The sequence below is a fragment of the Scyliorhinus canicula genome, chromosome 13, assembly GCF_902713615.1.
Source record: "Scyliorhinus canicula chromosome 13, sScyCan1.1, whole genome shotgun sequence".
In the NCBI taxonomy this organism is placed as follows: Eukaryota; Metazoa; Chordata; class Chondrichthyes; order Carcharhiniformes; family Scyliorhinidae; genus Scyliorhinus; species Scyliorhinus canicula.
Window position 1 is genome coordinate 144,068,716 of NC_052158.1, and position 18,127 is coordinate 144,086,842.

The 18,127-nt window shown below is 45.5% G+C and overlaps 1 protein-coding gene across 2 annotated transcripts in view; it reads left to right on the forward strand.

The window, feature by feature from the left end:
* Positions 1 to 18,127, forward strand: part of LOC119975871 (glycogenin-1-like) — a 101,215-nt gene that overhangs the window by 17,882 nt on the left and 65,206 nt on the right. For both annotated transcript variants that reach the window (XM_038815758.1, XM_038815759.1), the window contains exon 3: positions 11,387 to 11,561. In XM_038815758.1, the coding sequence (XP_038671686.1) occupies positions 11,387 to 11,561 (175 nt within the window). The remainder of the gene's footprint in view (positions 1 to 11,386; positions 11,562 to 18,127) is intronic.

Genomic DNA, 18,127 nt, shown 5'->3' on the forward strand with positions numbered 1-18,127 from the left:
GGCGCGATCCATTGCATCGGTACATGACAAAGTCGGTAAATCCCACGAGATTTACCGGCTTTGCCACACCTTGTCAGACCTAACTAGGATCTATCCAGTGCCTGGGATTGAACAGCCTCGCCTCCGACTGTTTAGCACCTGTTTCCTCAAACGTGGACCAGGTATACCGGCATTTGGTGGGGAGGATGTCTTTAAACTGCATCAAATTATAATGCAAATAAAAGTTTGTCCACTCCTGCCTTGCTTATTTGTGTAGATGGCTATTATCCATGTTGTAATGCTAACTCTCAAACTTAAGAGCGTTCAAGGTGAGGCTAATTCTGTTTCTGCAAGTGGGGATAAACTATTATTGTTAGGGTCCCAAGTATTGTTAAAATTGATACAATACAAGACAAACTGGTGATGTAAGGTGGTGTGAATCTACCAACATCGCTGAAGCATTAATCAACATTGAACGAGAGACTTCAGATGGGCATGGGAGAATCTATAAACCCAACCAGGCAGCATAGACCATTTACTATGAGGAAATAAAGTGATCTGGCACGAATGAGTCGCGTAAAAACATGAGTGATCTGGAATGATTGAGATGTGTCAAAACGAGAAGGAAAGTAGTGTTTGATGTGAATCGAAGTCCTCCAGAAAGTAGAGTTGCTTTCATATTCCTCTGGTATAAAGGGAAGAGGTTTGACACGTCCTGTTTTCTTGCATTCAAAATCAGGAATTTTATTTTAAATCCAGGCCAAAGCTGTGGTGTTCAAACTATTGGAATGCCCAACTTTACATTTTTGATATCACAAGAATTTCCAATGTTGGAGAAGACACATGGGCCCGTGGTTTCTGCCGCCTTTATTGGGTCGAACAATCCAATGTTAAACTTTCTCTGCCCACTGTTTCCCTCTGAATCAAATATTCATCTTCTGTTCCTGAACAAGTGGTCCAATTTTGTTTTTTTCTTAAAACAAGTTTCATTTCTTTGTTTTAAAGACCTTAATTAAATTACCTCAAAACTGTACATCTGGCCTAGCTATTGCCTTATAAATATATCAGCATTTTGCTCTTAAATGCTATTAATTATACAATCCACGTTTTGCCTACCTCCTAGGTGCACTTTCAATGGTTTCTGAAATCTTTGGAATCTGTCCATCCATATTTTACAATATTATGTTCCCACTCCTTGGGTGGGATTTAATAATGTTTCCCCTGAAACAGGTTTGATGTTGGGGGCCATTGAGCAGGCAGAGTGACAGATGGGGGCCCTGCTGCCTCCCCAGCTTTTCCCTAATTGAGGTCCATGGTGGGAAGGCCTGTGGATAGCCCGCACTGCAAATTGAGGCCCTGGGCCTCATCCCACCACTGCAGCTGGATTTCAACAAGCGGCTGGCAAGGGAGTTGCCATGCGTGAAGCCTGAAAAGCAAGCCCTTTTGTGGTTCCCCTGCAACCTCCATCCTGCCAACCCTTACCTAGGTTGGCCGCATTAACAGCAGCAGCCACTGTCTCCACAGTGGCACTACAGAACAATAAAGAGCTGTCGGCCTCTGGTCAGCAGATCTCGGTGACCGGGATGTCTGCTCCTTGATCCAAGGAAAGGCCCTCTGCGACCAGTGCCTGTTATTACCCATAACAGTTGCAGCACAGAGAACCAAACTCCCCAGAACATCAAAATGTTTTGCCTTGAGGTCTTTCTGAGCCACGTTGAACTCCATTCTTGTACAGGGCGGCTTTAGCCTCTTTAAACGCTGCCCGCTTCTTTGTCTGCTCCGCAGCAATATCTTGATGGCGTGGCCTACCTATTTATATTCGCTATGATCCTCAACCCATCTCAAAACCCGTTCCTTTTCCTGGAACTTATGGAACCTCACAATAACAGCCCATGGTGGATCATTCTAATGGTGCTTCTATGAGTGCCCGGTGAGCTCAATTCAGCTCTGAGGGGATGTGAATCCACCCTCCCGCATCATCTTTCTAAACATCTTTAAAAGGTTAGGCCTTCTATTCCCTCCGATAACCCCACAATCCAAATATTCTGCCTCCTGGAACTATTCTCCAAATTTTGCAGAACTTTGGCCCTCAAGTGTTTTATTCATATTGGCCATATTGGACATCTCAGCTTCCAGAGTGACTATCTGGTCGCTATCCTCGATGGAGAGAGAGAGAGAGTCACCTCCACACCTTTATCAAAGCACCATGCACTTTAACCGCCTGGTTGGACTTCTCCAACGCCAACCGAATGGAAGCCAGGGCATCACCGACTTACGAAGGTCCTCTGCCACCATCTGTTGTTTCTCTAATTCCGCGCCAAGATGCCAGTAAGCATCTCGGCCGTTAGTGGAGTGGCCAGAGTCCCAACAGCAGTCTCTGCCATTTTCTCAACAGAAGAGCCCCAAGGAGCCTCTGATTCCGTCAACAAACTTCTACCTTTTAGAGGTTTCTTTGCCCTGGTCTTCCTGGATATTTCCCTTATGTGGGAACCTTGTACCATCACTCAAGTGGGATTTTAAGCAAAAATCCCCTTCGCAGCTGGGTGAAAAACAGCAGGGGCCACCTTCTGTACATCTTCACAACACAGCATTTAGAAAACAGTGGTATAATCTGACAAAGTCAGTATGGATTTACAAAAGGGAAATCATGCTTGACAAATCGACTGGAATTATTTGAAGATGGGACGAGTAGAGTTGGCCAGGGAGAACCAGTAGGCTTTCGACAAGGCCTCACATAGCAGATGTCTATGCAAAGTTAAAGCGCATGGGAGTGCGGGTAGTGTCTTGAGATGGATAGAAAGCTGTTTAGCAGACAGGAAGCACAAAGTTGGAATAAATGGGTCTTTTTTCTGATTTGGCAGGCAATGACTAGTGGGGTACCGCAGGGATCTGAACTAGGACCCCAACTTTCACATTATATATTAATGATCTGGACGAGGGAACTAAATATATAATCCCTAAATTTGCAGGTGATACAAAGTTGGGTGGGAGGGTGAGCTGTGAGGAGGATGCAGAGATGCTTCAGCGGGATTTGGACAGGCTGGGTTAGTGGGCATTTGCATGGCAGATGCAGTATAATGTGGATAAATATGAGGTTATCAGCTTCGGTAGCAAAAGGCTGATTTATTATTTGAATGGGAGTAAGTTGAGAGAGGTGGATACTCTGGGCAACCTTGATGCCCTCGTGCATCAGTTGCTGAAAGTAAGCGTGCAGGTACAGCAGGCAGTAAAGAAGGCAAATGTTGACGTTCATAGCGAGAGGATTTGATTATCATAGAGTATCATAGAATTTACAGTGCAGAAGGAGGCCATTCGGCCCATCGAGTCTGCACCAGCTCTTGGAAAGAGCACCCTACCCAAGGTCAACACCCCCACCCAACACTGAGGGCAATTTTGGACACTAAGGGCAATTATCATGGCCAATCCGCCTAACCTGCACATCTTTGGACTGTGGGAGGAAACCGGAGCACCCGGAGGAAACCCACGCACACACTGGGAAGATGTGCAGGCTCCGCACAGACAGTGACCCAAGTCAGAATCTAACCTGGGACCCTGGAGCTGTGAAGCAATTGTGCTATCCACAATGCTACCGTGCTGAGTATTGGAATAGGGATGTTTTACTGCAATTGTTTTACTGCAATTGTATGGGGCATTGGTGAGGCCACACCTGGAGTATTGTGTGCAATCTTAGTGTCCTTATCTGAGGTAGGATGACCCATGGAGGGAGTGCAGCGAAGGTTTACCAGGCTGATTCCTGGGATGGCGGGACTGTCATTTGAGAAACAAAGTCAGTTAAGATTATATTCATTGGAGTTTAGAAGAGTAAGAGGGGATCCCATGCAAAATTTAAAAATTCTAACATGATTGGACAGGGGAGATGCAGAAAGAATATTCCCGATGTTGGGGAAGTCCAAAGCTAGGGGGCATAGTTTGAAGATAAAGTATAAACTATTTTAAGACTGAGGGTGAGGAGAAATGCCTTCACCCAGAGAGTGGTGAATCTGTGAAACCCACTACCATAGAAAGTAGTTGAGGCCAAAACGTGTCATTTCAAGAAGGAATTAGATATGGCTCTTGGGATTAAAAGAATTAGGAGATACGGGGGGTGGGGGAAATGGCATGATCCGGGTATTGAACTTGTCATCAGCTATGATCATAATGAATGGTGGAGCAGGCATGACTGACTGAATGGCCGCCTCCGGTTGCTATTTCCTATGTATCTTTTGCCCTACATGCCACCACTGGAAGTGACTTTGGGTATTTTTTTTAAGAGTGAATTGTTAATTTCAATTGTGTTGCAACTCGGGGTCGACTGGAATTGACCGCACACAAACCTGGGGTGTCATAACAGAAGTAATAACAGGATATTTTAGAAAGTCAAAGCGCAATCCATCAGACTCAGTTTGGTTTTATGAAGGGAAATCAATTTGACTAATTTGCTGAGTTCAAGATTGAATATGCAAAGTGGATAATGGGCACCATGTTGTAGTATATCTGGACTTCCGCAAGGCATTTGTGCTGCACAAATGATTGATATACAATATAAGATCACATGATATGGGGGTAATTTATTACCTTGGATAGATGACGGACAGAAGACAGAAAGTTGGGATAAATTATTATTATTATTATTAAATGGGTCTTTTTCAAATTGGAAAGATGCAACTAGGGGCGTGCCACAGGGTTCGGTTTCCGACCCCAACTATTTACAATATATATTAATGCCTTGGATGGAGGGATAGAAGGTACAATAGCCAAATTTGCAGATTACACTATAAAATAGGTTGGACAGTAAGTTGCAATGAGGAAATAAGAAATTTACAAATGAATATAGATCGGTTCTGTGAGTGGGCCAAAATTTGGGAGATGGAGTTCAACGTGTATCAAAGAGTGAGGTTATCTCTTTTTTGGTCAAAAAACTGGAAAGGCAACTTATCTAAACGGAGACAAACTCCCCAAGTGTTTCTCGTGCATCAGACAAAACGAGCATACAGGTAATAAGGAAGGCAAATGGGATTTTGGCCTTTATAGCTAAAGTAATAGTATAAAAGTAGGGAAGTGTTACAGCAACTGTATGCATTGGCGAGACCACACCTGGAGTATTGTACACCGTTTTGGTCCCCATATTTGACGAGTGATGAAGTTCCATTAGAGACAGTTCGGAGGAGGTTCACTAGATTGATTCCAGAGGTGAGGGGGTTTGTCGTATAAAGAGAGTTTGAGCAGTTTAGGCCTACACTCTCTCTCAAGTTTGGAAAGCGGATGCTTCCCCCTTGTGGGGCAATCTAGAACGAGAGGTCATAGTTTGAGGATAAGGGGTAGCAAATTTAAAACTGAGATGAGGAGAAATTGCTCCTCCTAGAACCTTGAATCTGTGGAATTCCGAACTACCCCGGGATGCCAGTGGCATTGAGTAAAGGTGGAGACAGGTTTTTAATTAGTAATGGATTGAAGGGTTATGGAGGACGGGGAATTGAGGCACAGAGGATCAGCCATGGTCGTTTTGAATGGTGGAGCAGGCTCGAGCAGCTGAATTGCCCACTCCTGCTCCTAGTTCTTGTGTTCTTAAAGTTCAGTACTTGACTATTTTGAGCAGCTTTTTAATTGGTCACTAATTTGATGTTGCATTTGGATACCATGATGTCCATGACATGAGGTTCGGTTAATTTACCAGTCATTACCCAGTTTTTTTTTCTCCTATCCTTCTGAAACTGAGCTGCTGCATTTGCTACCCTCTGATTCCATGACACATTTGCTAATCTAAAGAGGATTAACAGTTATGGCAATGACCTCTGCTCCCTGTGACATCCATTAACAGCCCAGAGTGTACGTCAAGGTCCAGTGCCTTAACCGCCTGGTGAAGTACTGAATTCTTTTTAGAGCTAAATCAATTTCAATAGTTACTTCACATTTTCCTGTCAACCATCTTCATTCTTGCCTCCGCCACCTGAAAGCAGAAACTCAGCTGATTCCGTGAGGGAAAGCTGGATATATGTTAATACATGTGGTAAACCAGTGTTAATGTATTATATGTATTGTGGTAAACTGTTACTGTACTACATGTATTGTGGTAAACCACTGCCTGATGGCTCCGCCTCCCCTCGGGCTCAGTATAAAGGTGGCTGACCTCCGGTCTTGCCCCAGTTCGGGATCAGTGGCCAGGAGGCTTTCTGTTCAGCTTATTAAAGCCACAGTTTCGTTCATTACTCGTCTTGTGTTAATTGATGGCACATCAATACAGAAGAGCAAGGAAACCATTTCTGGGACATGCAACTCTTCAAGAGATTTGCGGATCTCGATTTGTGCTCATTCCCGTACCAGCCTCCCCGGACAGGCGCCGGAATGTGGCGACTAGGGGCTTTTCACAGTAACTTCATTGAAGCCTACTCGTGACAATAAGCGATTTTCATTTTTCATTTCATTTTCATAAAGATTGGTTGGATATGATTCGGGTCCTGAAACAGCTGAGTATTTGTATGTAAGCAAGGTTAACTTGATGTTACTGCAGGACCAGAATGGAGACTATTGATGACCTGAATGCATTGGAAAGGATGTTCTGCATATCTTACACAGACCGACAAACTAATGAGGAAGCTCTGGGAATGACTGGAGAAAAGAGAAGTAGCGTATAACAGCAAACCGGGAAAGTTATGATACTTTGGTCACCGTGTTAGAACAGATGGTGGGCAGAGATAATGAGTTATTGAAGGGAAATATCGATGGAAAATGTAGGAGGGGGGAATCGGAGGAGAAAATGAACGATGGATATAATGGATTGGATACAGCTGACCTCTGCAGAATGTCAGTCAGGACAGACTGGAGTGAAGATCCATGGTACTCCATTGTCCAGGAAGAATATAACAGCGACGAATGAACTCCAGCATAAAAATAGCAAACCTCGAGCAGAAGTGTGTGTATATAAATATGTTTGGTAAAAAGGAGCTGGATTGTATTTAATTGAACAAATCCTTGTGTGTGAAATTGGATTCTGCAGTTTCCTTTGAGTGCCGTTGAGTTCTAAAATGACGTCAACGGTGCACACCAGGCGCAAAGCATGCTGGGCAACCTCTTGTTAGAGGCAGCAACACAACAATGCTGTGAACAGCTGTCGAGAAGAATGCAGGCGGCAGCGCTGTCATTTTGAGGACCTACAATCCAGCTAATGCACCCTCTTTAACACTTGGTCTTCTTTGTGAGCCTAGTGCTTTCTATGGTTCATGGAGAGTGCATTCCCTCCATTCTTTTCCCTGTCCTGGTGAGTGCATTCCCTCCATTCTTTTCCCTGTCTTGCTGTCCCTTCACAGTGTTACCGCCAAGGTGGTAGTACAATTGGAGGAGGACTGGTGGCTTTCAGAGCTGGAGACTGCAGAATACATTTGCAGCTCTGGCTCTGAGGTCCAATTTCAGCCCACCCCCATCAGCGTGGGCAGCAATATTGAGCTAGCCGGCTGACACACGGATACTGGTGCTGTGAGACTGATGGGAGAATGAATACTGTCACCCAGAGAGGGGGCAGCGGGTTCATGAACCTCCGCAATACTGCTAACCTGTTGGAGGAAAGATTGCTGGACTGCATCCTGGGAGCCCCTTTGAACACCATTAACCGTAGTTATCAGAGCTGGCATGATGGCAAGGTACTCTTCCTAACCTCAGTCTGAGGCCCCACTGCAGACTATTTTTTGGATGCTGCTGTAGTGGAGGTTGAGACAAATAGCCAATTGGGTGGTGCATCATGGTTGGTCACTACTAGAAAGGATTCTGCGTAAATACCTGCACCAAATTGTTGCTGGACTATTCCTTGACATCAAACGCATTACCTGATTGTGTCTTTTTTGCCTATCCCCAAATGCCCATGGGAAGGTGGTTGTGAATCGCCTTTTTGAAACACTGCAGTCCATCTGCTGTTGGGAATCTTGTTCCAGGATTTTGACCCAGCGACTGTGAAGAAATGACAATATATTTCCAAATCAGGATAATGTATGACTTGGAGAGGCACTTGGTGGTGGCGTTCCCATGTGTCTGCTACCCTTTTGAGGTGGTAGAGGTCACGGGATTGGAATGTACTGTGGATGGAGTGTTGGGTGAGTTGCTGCTGAGCATCTTGTATATGGTACCCACTATGCAATGGTGGGGGGAGTGAATGTTTTTACATGGAAAATGGGGTGCCAATCACGCAGCCTGCTTTGTCCTGGATGGTGTTGAGTGGTTTGGGGGCAAAGGCTGGTATTGGGAAAGTGGGTGGGAAGGAGCCATGACTGGACAGCTTCTCAACACATTCCTGCCACGGGGAAGCTTCCTGGGACGGGCAGGAATGCTCACTCCACTGAGGCAGGCAGCCAATTTAAATCACTGAGTGATTCTTGCTGGTGGCAAAATGGCTGTCTGCTCCGTGGCGGGGGATTTATCTGTAACCTCTAACCTGAGTGATTTGCTAGGGCATTTCAAAGGGCAGTTGAGAGTTAAGGATGCTGTGGATCTGGAGTCATACATAGGCCAGACCAGGTAAGGATGGCAGATTTCCTTTCTTGACATTTAGTAAACCAGATGAGTTTTTACAGCAATCTGGGACGGGATTCTCTGACCCCCTCCGGCGCTGAAGATTTGGCGGGGTCAGGAATCGCGCCGTGCCGGTTGGTGGCCGCTCGGAGCGCGCCCCCCCCCCCCCCCCCCCCTCCGGCGATTCTCCGACCCGCGATGGGCCACCGAGTCCCGCTGGTTCTATGCCAGTCCCGCCGGTGTAGATTAGACTAAGTCCCTTACCGGCAGGACTGGCGGCACGGGCAGGCTCCGGGGTCCTGGAAGGGGCACGGAACGAACTGGCCCTGGGGGGGTGCCCCCACGGTGGCCTGGCCCGCGATCGGGGCCCACCGATCCGCAGGCGGGCCTGTGCCGTGGGGGGCACTCTTTTCCTACGTGCCGGCCGTGTCAGCCTCCATGATGGCCGACGCGTTGGTCAACTCCCCCCTGCGCACGCCGGCCGGCGGAATCCCTTTGGCCCCGGCTGGCATGGCGCCAAAGGTCTTCCACACCGGCCGGGGGGTCGCAAACCACTCCAGCACCGGCCTAGCCCCTGGAAGGTGCGGAGGATTCTGCACCTTTGGGGTGGGCCGATGCCAGAGTGGTTCACGCCACTCTGTCCCGCTGGACCCCCATCCCCGCCGGGTATGGGAGAATCCCGCCCCTGGTAGTTTTCTGATCAATAATGAGACTATTCCAGGCGACTAACAAAATCTCCTGAAAATTAGCCTGGGCCTCGATGCATGATATTAATAATAATAATAATTGCTTATTGTCACAAGTACGCTTCAATGAAGTCACTGCGAAAAGCCCCTAGTCGCCATATTGCAGTGCCTGTTCGGGGAGCTGGTACAGGAATTGAACCCGCGCTGCTGCCTTGCTCTGCATTACAAGCCAGCTGTTTAGCCCACTGTGCTAAACTAGCCCCTGTGCTAGTGTTCCCTCATGCTAATTTCCTCTTGCTACGTAGGCACATTTGACATTTAAGCAAGTAAGCAGCTCCTGTAAACCAGGGATTTGATCTCCTTATCTAAACTGTTCCACTCGTGTGGCATTAAAAAGTGGTGTAGTTCACAGGCAGTATTAAGCTAAAGGTTCCATCTTCCTGTTCTGAAACCCATGGTGGGATATGAACTCATGTTTCCAGATATTAGTCCGAGGCCCTAGATTGCGAGTATCTATATCACCCACCATGCTACTGTTCACGGGTGCAGACCAACATTAAGCAAGACAAACTAATTTTAAGCCATTGCTTTCAGGCTCAATGATGGTGCTTGCAGCTAATCAGCAGCATGTTCAGCGCTAGCTGCATGCAGAAATCTTGCACTGGATTTGATGCTGCCACGCCGGCGGGTTTGAAGGCACGGGGGGCACAAACAATGGAATGGATGTCCTCCTGCTGCCTCCCCGCCCAATCCCACGTGTCTGAAATGTTATGGTGGGTGGGGAAAGCATCGGGTGGGCTACCTGCCCCTGAACCTATTGAGGAATTAATGGCCACATAGGGGCTCATCGTTGCTGGTATTTTGCGCAATTTGGGAAGCCCAGCAATGATCCTGGGTCGCGTACTCTTTCAAAGGATTGGTGCAGATCAATGGGCTAAATGACCGTCTACTGTACTGTTGAGATTCTAATCAAGTTGGTTAAAGAACAGCCTGGTTCTCCTTTCATTGGGCCTTTTGTTATCGGTGCGTTGACATCATAGATTGTTCCTTCATTATTTTTAATCTGGAGACATTTTAGCAGGCGTTTGGCCAAGGGCGTTATCTCCACTGTTGCATTAGAAAGGATAAAGCTTGTTACGCCAGCCTTTTTCCTAATGTTAATTCCGGAGTAAACTGAAATCCACTGAAAGCAGTAACAGTTTCTACAAGTCTGAGTATGACTCTTGTCCCAAGCTGCCATCAGTAGACTGACTGACATGGGATTCCCTCAGCACATTACCAACTCGAGAACCACAAATGTAAAACTCCAGCAGGATTGTTCAGTAAACCTGTACCAATACGTGAAAACTCCACACCATAAACAGCAAGCCCACATCCTCTGTCTGCAATTTAAGTTGCCATTTTGTTGAGGTAGCTGATTTCAGACTGGGGAAATGACGCATTCATTATGGAGGATATTCTGTCAATGAACGTAAATTTAATTTTATGAGTCATGTATAGGTGCAATTTGTGCAGTAATGGCCATTTTTTCTCTCGACTACTTAAAGCATAAACTGAGTCTCAAACTCTGGGACAACAGAGGAGGCAGTGGCCTAGTGGTATTGTCACTGGGCTAGTAAACCAGAGACCAAAGTAATCCTCTGGGAACCCAGGTTCAAATCCTGCCACTGCAGATGATGAAATTGGTACTCAATAAAAATTTGCAATTTAAAAAGTCTATTGATGACCATGAAACTGATTGCTATAAAAACCCATCTGGTTCACTGGTGTCATTTTTTAGGGAAGGAAATCTGCCATCCTTACCTGATCTGGCTCACTCAGCTAAATCACTGGCTTTGAAAGCAGACCAAGCAGGCCAGCAGCACGGTTCGATTCCTGTACCAGCCTTCCCGGACAGGCGCCGGAATATGGCGACTTGGGGCTTTTCACAGTAACTTCATTGAAGCCTACTCGTGACAATAAGCAATTTTCATTTTTCACATGTGACTTCAGATCCACAGCAATGTGGTTGACTCGTAACTGCCCCCTCAAGGGCAATTAGGGATGGGCAATAAATGCCTATGATCGAATAAAAAAGAGATTTATTTCGTCCTTCATTAGATTGCTTGGCATACCTTCCTTTGCAGCAAAAGGTTCTGTGGAGTTCATTGACAATGTTGCATTCAATTTGTCGCCACATATGTAACGTGTGTTTATTATTTCAAAACCTGCCCCTATTTCTCTAGAGCGGTGCTGGGAAGAATCTTTGATGAGATTATTTTAGTGAATGTGCTCGACAGCAAGGATTCAGCTCGCTTGGCCATGATCAAGAGGCCTGAACTCGGCGTGACGTTTACGAAGCTGCACTGTTGGGCTCTCACGCACTATTCCAAATGTATATTCATGGATGCAGACACATTGGTAAGTGAAGGGCTTCAGATATTGGGGTAGATGACTTGTAAACTACCACTGATGCTAACCAAGAGCAGTCTAGGCAATCAAATGTCGTTTGCACATTACAGCATACAAATATTGACCCTTGCTGCTCATGTTGCAGGATGTGACTTAAAAACTGTCTTAGTTCCTATTACAGCTCTGGATTTTCTTTATTCATGTTAATTTTGACAGACTGAATCCAGGAAACAAATGGCCACCAGGCCTGAAGTTTAGAAATGTAAGAATGTTTAGAACAGTAGTTAGTGTAATAGCTTAATAAACAGCACAATGGATTTATTTTATTTTTTAACTTTTTTTTTATTAATTTGGAGTACCCAATTCATTTTTTTCCAATTAAGGGGCAATTTAGTGTGGCCAATCCACCTACCCTGCACATCTTTGGGTTGTGGGGGGCAAAACTCATGCAAACACGGGGAGAATGTGCAAACTCCACACGGACAGTGACCCAGAGCCGGGATCGAACCTGGGACTCGGCGCCATGAGGCTGCAGTGCGGTGCAGTGCACTGTGCCATTGTGCAGCCCCTACACAATGGATTTATGAAGCTGAATCCAGTTTGACCTCCTTTTTCTTTTGGGATGTTATGGATTTTTTTTTAAATCATCAAAGGCTCGATCTAATTTATCAGAAGACTGGAGGTCTTGTAATCCCGAAACTGCACGTCTGCAGTAAGTAACTCATAAGATATCAGGCAGGCCACTCGAGATAAATGCCAGCCTTCCATGTTAACAGGGAGTTTATACAGAGAGGCTGGCAGTGGACCAAAAAGCTAGCAGGGCCAGGGTTGTCGATCGACAGGGCCTCATTTGAGTCATTTCTGGCCGGCTCCACTGCTCGGCCTTTACATTAAGCAATAGCTGGAGGTTGCAGCTGGGGACATGAGGACCGTTCCCTGGTGGTCTGTAGAGAATGGGGGATTTGGACAGCGTGGGGTGCAAATGAGCCAACTCACCACCACCTTCTGAAGGGCAACTAAGAATGGACAATAAATTCTGGCATAACTGGCGCCGGCTACATCCCAGAAATACATTTAAAAACCAGAATATCCATTTCAGTTCACTCATGGACATGGTATATTGCCCTTCAGAAGATGGTGGTTTGCTGCCTTCTTCAATCGCTGCAGCCCCTGAGGTGATGGTGAACCCACAGTGCTGTTACAGAGGGAATTCCAGGATTTTGACCCAGCGATAGTGAAGGAACGGAAATGTATTTCCAAATCGGGATGGTGAGTGGCTCAGGTGCCTCTATCGTAAGTCTCTCTCTCTTGCGCTCTCTCGCGCTCTCTCGCGCTCTCTCGCGCTCTCTCTCGCGCCTCTCTCTCTCGCGCTCTCTCTCTCTCGCGCTCTCTCTCTCTCTCGCGCTCTCTCTCTCTCTCCGCGCTCTCTCTCTCTCTCGCGCTCTCTCTCTCTCTCGCGCGCTCTCCTCTCTCTCTCGCGCTCCTCTCTCTCTCGCGCTCTCTCTCTCTCTCGCGCGCTCTCTCTCTCTCGCGCTCCTCTCTCTCTCGCGCTCCTCTCTCTCTCGCGCTCTCTCTCTCTCGCGCGCTCTCTCTCTCGCGCTCTCTCTCTCTCGCGCTCTCTCTCTCTCGCGCTCTCTCTCTCTCGCGCTCTCTCTCTCTCGCGCTCTCTCTCTCTCTCGCGCTCTCTCTCTCTCTCGCGCTCTCTCTCTCTCTCGCGCTCTCTCTCTCTCTCTCGCGCTCTCTCTCTCTCTCGCGCTCTCTCTCTCTCTCGCGCTCTCTCTCTCTCTCGCGCTCTCTCTCTCTCTCGCGCTCTCTCTCTCTCTCGCGCTCTCTCTCTCTCTCGCGCTCTCTCTCTCTCTCTCTCTCTCTCTCTCTCTTCTCACTTTTTAAAAAAAACCCTCATGTTTCCAACTGTCCAGGGAACAATAATATCGAGGCCACTGTACCAGATGAGGGGAGGATGCCACTAGGAATACCATAGGCGTCACTGCTTGTCTCTTTGTTGTTTCATATTTACAAAACTGACCTGCTTATCAGACCCTCGAGTGTACAGATGACTGAAATTGGGAGGGTGGCTACAGCAGCAGGGTTCAGATCTATTATGTAACGGAACTAAGAAACGTCAAATTAAATCAATGCTGATAAATGCCAAGTTCTACAAATTGGACACAAGACGGGCAGAATTTAGACTTTGAAAGTGACAGTAGACTTGGCCCTGGCTCCGTCAAATGCCGAGAAAACAATTTGCAAGCAAATATGCCAATAGAACGTCTTTTTTTGTATTGGTATGTCTCCTATGCCTGGAAACTATAATTTGCATTATCTTAAAACGGGAATATTGGTTTATAATGTTTGGTTGAATTCTGTTAGAATCTGACCCCAGAAACTGAGGTTTTCTGGAGCTTTCTCTTCATTTTCAAAACGGGGTTGGTTTTTGGGGGACTTGTTAACTTTCTAAAACAAAATCTCACAGCCAATCACACCCGCCCAAGTCTGGGGGAAGTCACTCTCTTCCCAGGGGAAGGATTGGTCATTAAAAAATTTTTTTCACGAGGCTGCATTTATTTCAACAATAATTTTTTACCAATTAGCCGTGTTTCCTTCACCTCCGGGAAACCGAACAGATGGCGAGATGGGGTGAATCGAATCAGTGGTGGCACGGTAGCTCAGTGGTTAGCACCGTTGTTTCACAGCGCCACGGTCCCAGGTTTGATTCCTGGCTCGGGTCACTATCTGTGCTGAGTCTGCTCGTTCTCCCCATGCCTGCATGCTCTGGCTGCCTCCCACTGTCCCAAAGATGTGCAGGTTAGGTGAATTGGCTATGGTAAATTTCCGTTTGTGTACAAAAAGTTTAGGTTGCCTTACAGGAATAGGATGGAGGTTGGACTTGGGTAGGGTCTTCTTTCCAACGGCTGATGCAGACTCGATGGCCGAATGTTCTCCTTCTGCACTATGCATTCCATGAATCTGAAATGTCTTTTTTGCAACTCTGCTTGTGGGCCAGGAGGAACAGGGGTTTGTACTGTAAACCCCCACCCTGTCTCACCCATTCCCAAGGAAATCTCTCTGCTCTAACTCCCCCTCCCCCGATAGACTACTCCCTCTCCCACACACACTCTCTCCTTCTCACACACACCCACATACACACACTCACACCCCCTCGGGAGACGTATCCGCTCTTGGCCAAGCTTGTTTGCAGCTTTTATGTTGTATGTAGACTTCTTTGCCCAACCTGTCAATCAGAATAAAATTTTAATTTTAATCCATACTTCCGCATTTGCCAACGACGCCCTGGCTTCTTCCTATGTCTCTGACCTAATATCCAGTCCAGCACCTTGTTCTCCAAACGAGGATCCGATCGCCCACAGGGACTGAATGGAGCAGAAGGGGTGAAGCTCTTGAAGTGACCACTCAGGTTTCAGTGTTCCAGTCTCAAACTTGGTTTGAGAAACCAGTAATGAATAAAGTGATAACATATTCCCATGCCTGATCCCAGAGGATCTCTCCAATATTTTCCTCTGTCCAAACCACATTTTTGTCAGCTTGCTTGTATTGCTATGAAATGCATTGAAAGATTGGATCAAAGAAAACAAGATCATTTGTTTATGTAAACATGCGGGCTAATGTTTGGGGTTTGGTGGGAGGATGGGATTGTTGTTATTGTTATGGGGATTGACCTATTTGTTGCTGATTATTGTTTAGTGTTAGTGGGTGTCAATTTGGGAGAAAATGTGAAAAAGGAGAATTAAAATATTTTTTTTAAAAAACAAGATCAATGCTTGCTTTCGCATTTTGAAGCTCCTCTGATTTATTCCACTGGGAAGAGGAAAGGTTATATCCTTGGAAAAAGTTAACTTTGGTAGTCACATGTGGTTGACTTGATGCCAAAGGTATGAGTAACGGTGATGCCAAGCTCCACTTACTGAAGCTATAATTGGGGTGGGAAGATTTGTTTTTTGTCCGTATGCCAATAAAGTCACCTCTGATTGAACTAGTTTTCATTGCTTCAAATGCCTTCCGACAGCTCCATTAGGCAACACATTTGAATTCCGTGCACCCATTCATGTGTCTCCGACAGTAACTTTGTGTCTGAAGGCGTGGCTGGTTTGTCTACCGTTATGTTTCAAGTGCTCGCTTCAAAGTCACTGAACTACTTAAAAGAAGGAAAGTTGCATTTACATAGCATCTTTCATGGCCTCAAGGACATCCCAACGCACTTTACAACAAAATTAAGTACTTTTGAATTGCAAACGCTGTTGTAATCTGGCTTCCACAAGACAGCAATGAAGTGGTGTAGCCTAACGATTTCCGTCTGCAAATGTTGTTAGACGTTTAGCTGCTGTTGTATAAAGAGTCAACGGTTCGGCACCTTTTCACAAACACCTTTTATTTTACTTTAATAGACTCTGCACAAAACTCTTATCATCACATCCCCTGACACAAAGGCCACCTAAAGCCCCTTTACATAATCAGTGTTAATTATTGGATACTTCACATAAATGAGACAACTAATTGGAATGTCTCTTAACCCATTACTTAACGGTCTCCCCTTCCTTGGAGAAAAAAAATAATTAGGTGAAAACAAAATTACAAGAAACTCAAAAACACACATGCAATTTCTCCCCTTTTTTTCATTTTTGAAAGAAAATAAACAGTCACAGAAACAGGCGCCCTTCATAACAATATCCAAAAGTTTCTGTGAGCTAGCTCCTCATTTTGTAAAGCAGTCTAACAATTGATAGCCGCTGTCAACCCAATATGGCATTCAATAGGTATATTACCCAAATCCCCTAATCCCAAAATTTCTGTCAATATAAAAGGCCATATCCACCGCCTCTACAAGGCTAAACGTCTCAACAGCCAAAGTGCTTTTGATCACTCTCCTTATTTTCTTTGTTTCCCACACGAGGGCAACATTGACCATTGTTCCCCCAAAGGAAACTTTTAAAACCTCCTGCGCTTGAAACCCCATCACATAAATTCTGCATGAACTATGAGTTTCAAGTGTCTAAGGTCACCTAAAACCGGGAACCTCAAAACATACTCCAACATTTTTGCTCTTATTATGTCTTCACTTTGGGATCATTAATTTGTGTACTCAACTCTAAGACATCAAAACTCACATCCGGTCTAGTCCATCTACCTAACCAATTCAGTTGACCAATTAAACTTCGCAGTTGCTCTTTTTCCATCTTTGAAACCATTGCGTCTTTTTGTGAAACCCGGCCACGACTAATTGCTATTGGGCTGATGCTCTCCAAATAAGATCACTGACATAAAGTTGCCCCTAACTTAGTCTGTCCGATTTCCAGTCCAATATATTTAAATGCACCAGAAACCTGACTTCCAACCCTGAATTCTTTCCTCAAACCAGAGGTTACAATAGCTTCAAAATCACTAGTCCCATCCCACAAAAAATCATCGACATACATCATAAATATGCCAGAAAGATTTCCTTTATAGTGCCAGTAAAACATTGTTGGATTCAACTGGCAACAGCCTAACTTTAACAAAAACTGACCTTACCGAAAAATACCAGACTCCAAACACATCATTTAATCCATATACACATTTGTTCAACTTTCAGAGTACCCTGTTTGTGGTAGCTGCTTCTTTAGGAGGTAGGAGAAAAATGTCTCTCTGGAGCTGATGCCCCTGCAAAAAGGCAGCTTTTATATCTATAGATTTGCATTCCCATGCCTTTTTGGCTAATGGAGCCAAGAAGATCTTTAAAATAACCTTTCCTGCTGTAGGTGAATCTACTCTTAAATCCTGACCTTCTAAGTTTTCTTCAAATCCCCTTGCCACAAGCTTGGCATTTGCCTTATAAGTTCCACCCGAAAGAAACTTTTCCGTGCAAATCCATCTGTGGGATAAAGCTATTTGTCCCCTATTCGGTCCTTCCGTATATATCCCAATTCACTCCAACTATGCAGTTCTTGCTGTTTGGCATCTTTGATAACTTTTTCATTTAATTTATTGGAAGCCACCAAAACCTCATGTGCATGTGGGCTTCTACTCCTATTAATATTCATAGTCTTACTCCTGTTCCGAGACCTTGATAAACTACGTCCCCTTTCCTGCCTGGTAGCTCATTCTGTACTGCTACTGCTTGATCTTTCCCTTCTGTGGGATGTCCTTTCAATAGTTCTTGGCCATTTCCTGCGGACCTGTCCACTATCCGATGTACTATCTGAACTGACACTGCATTTCTGTGCCCTCTATTTTTGAACTTTGTGTTCCCAATCCACTGTCTTGACTCCCTCCCCTGAATGTGTACATTCAACCAATGTTTATACTTTCCAGTGGCCTTCCCTGCTCTACTAATAACAGTTACATCCTCCCATTGATTAGATCCTTCAGGCAAGTATGTCACTTTTGTACCAACGTTTGACAGTTGTCCTTTCGGAAAAATGGCCTGTTCAAATTAATCGGAAGTGTTGTGCTCCTCAACAGAAACCCCCTCTCTATCAGTTAACTGACCCTCATAGTTCTGTAACACGTGCATACCAGATGACCCTGGTTCCTCGTCATGTCTGTCTGCTCTGTCTAAATTTGTAATCTGTACCCATTAT